The sequence below is a fragment of the Terrapene carolina genome, unplaced genomic scaffold (genome assembly GCF_002925995.2).
Source record: "Terrapene carolina triunguis isolate 2854851 unplaced genomic scaffold, T_m_triunguis-2.0 Scaffold706, whole genome shotgun sequence".
In the NCBI taxonomy this organism is placed as follows: domain Eukaryota; kingdom Metazoa; phylum Chordata; order Testudines; family Emydidae; genus Terrapene; species Terrapene triunguis.
This window is the reverse complement of record NW_020665057.1, coordinates 4,815,390-4,821,460: the sequence shown is the minus strand read 5'-3', so window position 1 is coordinate 4,821,460 and position 6,071 is coordinate 4,815,390. Positions and strand designations below refer to the sequence as shown.

At 40.4% G+C, this 6,071-nt stretch overlaps 1 protein-coding gene across 1 annotated transcript; it reads right to left on the bottom strand.

Annotated features, from left to right (window-relative positions):
• Positions 1-273: 273 nt before the first annotated feature.
• On the bottom strand, positions 274-5,836 carry RPL34 (ribosomal protein L34). The gene is made up of 5 exons (XM_024206558.1): positions 5,812-5,836; positions 4,818-4,891; positions 4,635-4,734; positions 2,710-2,813; positions 274-401 (listed from the first exon to the last, which is right to left on the bottom strand). Exons 2-5 carry the CDS (start codon positions 4,880-4,882, stop codon positions 317-319), a joined length of 354 nt encoding a protein of 117 aa, XP_024062326.1. The 5' UTR covers positions 4,883-4,891; positions 5,812-5,836; the 3' UTR covers positions 274-316.
• Between the last annotated feature and the right edge of the window lie 235 nt (positions 5,837-6,071).

Here is a 6,071-nt window from a genome sequence, read left to right as displayed (position 1 = left end):
GTGGGGGCAAAGTGAAAACTCATTCTTCCCATATGCACAGAGAGATTTGAGTGATCATTAAAAAGTTGCATATCCCGTCTGTGCAGTGACTTTAAAGCTCTTCACAGAGTAGCTACAGTGGCTGTGAAAACTACAACAGAGAACATCTTGACTTGTGAGTGAAGACTACACTAGAACACTGAACTAAAAAGTTATTTTTGCATTTAGCAAATCTTATGGTGAAGATGCTTTCTAGCTTTGACCGAAGATGTGTAGAATGGTAGAGGACACAAGAAAAGTTGAATTTTCATTTATTAGGCAGACAATACAAAGAGATTCACTTAGATTTCTGACTCTGTGCTTGTGCCTTCAACACTTTCACAACAATCTTCTGCTCCTCAATAAGGAAAGCTCGTTTGATTCTAGGGAGAAGAAAAAGCCTTCATTAGCTCTAATATATAAACTCTACTTTGATATTAGACATTTCTCCAAACCCAGCTATTAAGCACAAAATGATACCTAAAACCTAGTTTTAAACTTTTCTACTTGCACTCTTCACCGTTCAAGACTATTGAAATATGACATGCATACCATCTGAATTTTAAAATGCTTTTGGCCTCACATGATTTTTTCTGCCCACTCTGCCAAGAAAAAACTTTGTCAGGAAACTGCAAAGGCCTAGCTATTTCAGGATTAAAACAGTTCCCCCTATATGATTACCCCCGCCCCCCTTCATGCACACAGAGGCCACAGTCATGTTTAAACATGGTTATTTTTGTAGGCTAGACATGGTCATTATGTAGAGGATCTCAAGCCTAAAAAGATCGAACACTTAAGTCATCAGACAGCTTGCTTGATGGTTTGCCATACCCAAACACAAATATACCATATGAATATTTCTAGTTACTATTTAAATACATAGGTGGTTAAGTGACATGGAAGTGTAGTTTAACAATCTCATTAAAAAAGCTGCTGTTAGCCTAAGCAAGTTCAAATACTAGTGACGGGATTAATCTGATTCTCAAATCCATGCCTGTACAAATACTCCTCCCATCCCTAATTATATAAATATAAGACCCACCCCAAAAATAAAGAATACTAGAAGTGTGCCTTGCCACATGGCAGCAGACATTTGTTACACTGACGCCCTGTCTGTGGCTCCTTCCTGTTGCCCAGAACCCCTGTTCTCCTCCTGCATGGTAGTCAGGATCTTTTCTCCCTCCACTAGCAGCAGCAACTCCCTCCAGTGCCATATGCAGATTTATTTACGTGATACAGAGAATCATTTTGTAACCCAGTAGCAAAACAACCTTCAAGCTGTCATGAATATCAATGCTTCACACTTAATTAAAAAAAACTTTTTGAACTGTGCAGAACTATCACCTTTTTCCATATCAAGCTACCTTTATTCTTAAAGATACACATTTCACGTGATAAAGCTGCTTTTCACATCAGTCACACCTGTAGTAGGCTGGCTTAGTCACAAAATAAAACTTTTATATAGATGAATTAAACACAGGTGGACGTGCTAGCATCCTCAACAAGCTGTGGGGGGCATTTAGCATGGAAAATTTTGAACTAAGCATTATGTCCATCACACACCAGATGTCTTCCACATATCTGTGCAATTCAGTTTTTAAGTACTCAAAAGTAAAAAATTGCTAGCAATGGTTATAGTACAGATCAGGCAGGGAATAGCATGTTAACCTTTTAACTCTGGAGATCTGGAATCAAATTTGTCTAACACGTGCATAGACAAAGCTCTTTGCACCAGGGACCTTTTTGTTATATCTGTCTATGACATAACTAACACACATTGGCACTCTGCTATAAAATTAATTAAGATGGCCTTAGTCTAGTGTGCAGTGTAAAATTTATCCATATGGGAAAGCCATTACATCAATGCTGAGATGCTCAGGACTTGGGTTCAGTGAACAGCATGAAAAAGCCAACCACTTCAACTTATATCTATTCTTAGTCACAGTTCACACAAGACAGGCAGAACTATTTAAAATACTTGAGTTGTAAGAAAATCTGCTATGTATGCAGAGTAAGGGCTTGTCTTCACTAAGGCGCTAAGTCCATGTAAGTTACATAGCTTCTGCCTCTTCTTGAGGTGGATTACAGAAGTGGATAGGAGAGCGCTGTCCCATCAACTTAGCATGTCTTAACCAGACTCACTAAACCAATGCTGCTGCACTGATCACAGCAGTGCCAATTTAGCCCTAAGAAAGACCGTGAACTGTAGATAGTTTAACTAGTGTCATACTTTTAAACAGGGTCAGCTTTGACATTAATGCTTTCCTTAAATAACTATACTTCTCTCCTCTATCAATCAGTATTCAGGACAGAACTCAAAGTTCAGGTTTATACAGAAGGGACATCATGATGTTTGATGGCAAATTACAATGAAGAATCTAAAACCTTTATAAAAAAAAGATAGTAAAAGCAGGAACCAGTTGGAATCCAGGAGACAAGATTTTGTACATATAAATGCATCTACATTATTACATCATTGCTGAGTTTCACAGCCCCATCTTTACCCATTTCAAGTCAGTCAACAGAAATATATTGTTAAAAAGAATGTTAAGCACCCAGGTCTGAAAAATTTGGCCTATAAGAAGAAAAATGTGTTACTGCTAATATGATGTGAACAGTAATTTCCCCCCCCACACACACACATTTTGACCAATATTTATGACAAAGTTGCTTAGCTTTTTTTAAATTTACCTGTCACGGACACATTTAGCACACATGGAACCGCCATAGGCTCTGCTAACATGCTTCTTTGTTTTTGACAACCTCATAAGGACTTTAGGGCGCACAGCACGAACCTATGTGAAGCAAAAATTGAAGTGTCATACAGAGTAATTCATAATCATGTATAATTTTTGGATACTAGCCATATTAAAAGAAAATCAAGCACACCATTTAAGCGTGTCACTTCAGACTAAGCACAAGCATGTTGAGCAGTTTCTCTTGAAAAAAGTCAACTGCTGCTGAATGTGCAAGATACGCTTTTAAAAGATACAGCTGTTTGCAATATCTCTTCACTACAAATATCTTACTACAAAGTCCCTATTTGATAATTTATTGGTCCGAGATCTCCCCCAATCGTACAGGCATTGTGGAAAACTGGCAGTTAAATGTCAGTAGATTGCTTGGGCTCGTGTGTATATATTACAGTGGAGAGTTTGCAACCAAAATACTGCATGAAAACCTGGAAGTGAAGCTGAGAATTAGACTATAAAAATAAATTCTAAGACACTAATCATTTTTTAAATAACCCAACGTGGTGGTGTTAATAACATAACTAAGGAAATTTGTATTACATACATGTAACCTGACAGTGTCTCTTCAAGTCATCTTACATATTCTACACCAAACATAATCATACTGTAGACCACATCATTTGGAATCACTTATAATACTGTAGAAAGCACTGCAATTGCTTTTACTGAAAAATGACATTTGGACATTACGTACTAGCTATCTTTTAAAGACATTTAGCGCTAGAAATAAGGATAGTCAGTATCATGTGGTCAAACAAGCTTTCTGACAACCCCCAGCAAGCAGTCCATGTAATACAAACAAGTAAGAACCTCTTTTACAAAAATTTAAAATAAAACCCCAAATAGTCTTTACAAATATATCAATCTTCTATCAAATACAATGGACACACCATTCAGATCAAGCTAGGTTGGTGGTGGTATTACTCGGAAATGGTAGGGTCAGAGAGGATGACAATATGAGTTTTAGAATAGATATTGTCCTTCAAAATGTCACTTTTCACACTGCTACAAATGAACCTGCAAACCCTTTGAAGTGTTGGTTTTTTTTTTTTTTTTGGGGGGGGGGGGGGGTAGTTAGTGATATACTGGAAACCTCCCTAGCAAAGATTAAATCAACTTCCTTCTTTCTGTAAGAACAAAGTTATACCTTTGCTATATGAATTTTTTTTTTAAATACTGTCATTACTGTAACTCACTTTTGATTGTACACAATCTGCACATAGAACTACATCATGAAGTATCCTACTACAGTATCCCTTTTATAGTAATCTATATTTAGACTAGCAAGGATTAGATTTTTATGGCTAAATGTCAGTAAACTGCAATTTCATCCCCCCATCCGAACCAATGAAAAAATATTTCCATTGATAACTGAAATTTACAGATAAACAAAGTAAGAAAAAATGCTGCTTAAGAACTTAGAAGTGTCATTAAATAATGGTCCGACACCCCCATAATTTTGTGCAACTGAAAATTTAAATCAATTTTTAAAAAGTCGCTTAAAATAAATATCATCCACCAAAGTTATTAAAAAAAACCCAAAAGTTGAATTCTGGTAACCCTATCCATGCCCAACTTTATTGCATGGGCATTTGCTACTTATCCCCTAAGATAAAGGGGCTCAGATGCTGTGGATTACGAGCACCAAAATTAAGAAAAAAAATCATCACTATCCATTAAATGCTTTAAGTTTTCAGAGGTTTAATCCTCACAACACGCACATGAAGTAAGTATCATCTCCAATTAAAGACTGAAAAGCACTAGGCAAAATACTTAACTGAAAAAAATATCACATAGCAAGTCAGCAACTGTGGGAGCTGAAGTTTGTGATCATGGTACCGAAAATGACCAGTTAATACTTACACCACGAAGTCTTCCTGGACACACACCACATGCAGACTTCGGTGCCTTGCCAACTTTCTTGGTATAAAGGTAAACAATCCTGTTACCTGGTGTCCGGGACCTGTGTGCATCAGAGAAACAGGCAATTAGTGTAAAAAACTAGATTCAAAAAGATAAACTCTCAGAAACTCCGATCTTACTTACAGCCTGGTCTTGTTAGAGGCTGTGTTGTAGGACAACCTACGACGGTATGTAAGACGCTGAACCATTTTTTATATCTAAATAAAAGAATGAGAGAAAGAGCATTAGACTCACAACGATCTTTCACCACTAAGTTTAAAATTTTTTTTTCTGGTGGTAATTTGGACAAGAAGTAGGTGACATCATCAGTGAATCATATTACTTTTAATGGCCCTAGCAACACCAATACACTGAAGTTTGACATGGGCAGTAGAATGCTTCAGGTTTCACACCTGTCAGTAGTAAAGATGTAGTACTAATCCCACAAACATAAAAACAATAACAAACTCTGCGTCTCGCATTTTTCTCCTCTAAATCTCAAAGCACATTATAAAGGAGAGGAAGTATCCGCATCTACAAACAAGTTAATCTATGTTCAGATGTTGTGAAATCACAGTGTGTTAACATCTATGTACTTAGCACCTGCAAACCCCTATACCTTTCATAGCATCCAGAACTGCCTGCTCCCCATCTCTTGCCCATTAAGCGACAGTCCTGTAACCACCACTGCGCCAGGTCCATCCCAGAACCCCCGTGTTCACTCCCCCGGTCGTTCTGACACAAGCCGCACGAGTCACTAGAAGGCAGCAGGACTCCCCATCTCCCCACCTGGCGCCCCCACCCCGTGGGTCTGGCCGTGCCCAGCTCCGGAGCATCCCGTAACCCCGGGGCCTGTCGATGGCCCCAGCGGCTCGCAAGGCCGCAGCAGGGGTGCGGGGAATGCGCTGCAACCAGCAGGCGCGAGCCCCAACCGCGGCCCCGCACGGGACACCCCGGTCCCGAGTCTCCATCCAGGCCGCAACCCAATCCCCGCTCCCCAATACCGCCCTCCCGCGACTCCCCACAGCCCAGTATCCGCCCGGAACTCAGCCCCAGGCCGCCTGGACCCGCCAATCCGCGGATGGAAGCGGATAGGACCAGCTCCCCAATATAGGCCAGGAGATGGAAGCCACCATACCTGGTCTCGCCGGGACCGGAAGAGGAAGGGGAAAGGCGCGGGTCAAAGTTCAAATAGTGACCGAGAAACCCCGGAAGTAGTATTCATGTTTACTCAAGCTTCCTTATGGCAATCGAGCGGGGCATGGGCGCCGCCATGTTGTACGGAAAATAAGGAGCGACTGGCCGGGCTGGGCGTCTCTCCCCAGGGGGGTTGAAGAAGATTGGGCTGGAGCCCGCAGTTCGCCACCATTGGGCCATCTCTCGCTCTCCCGTCACTCA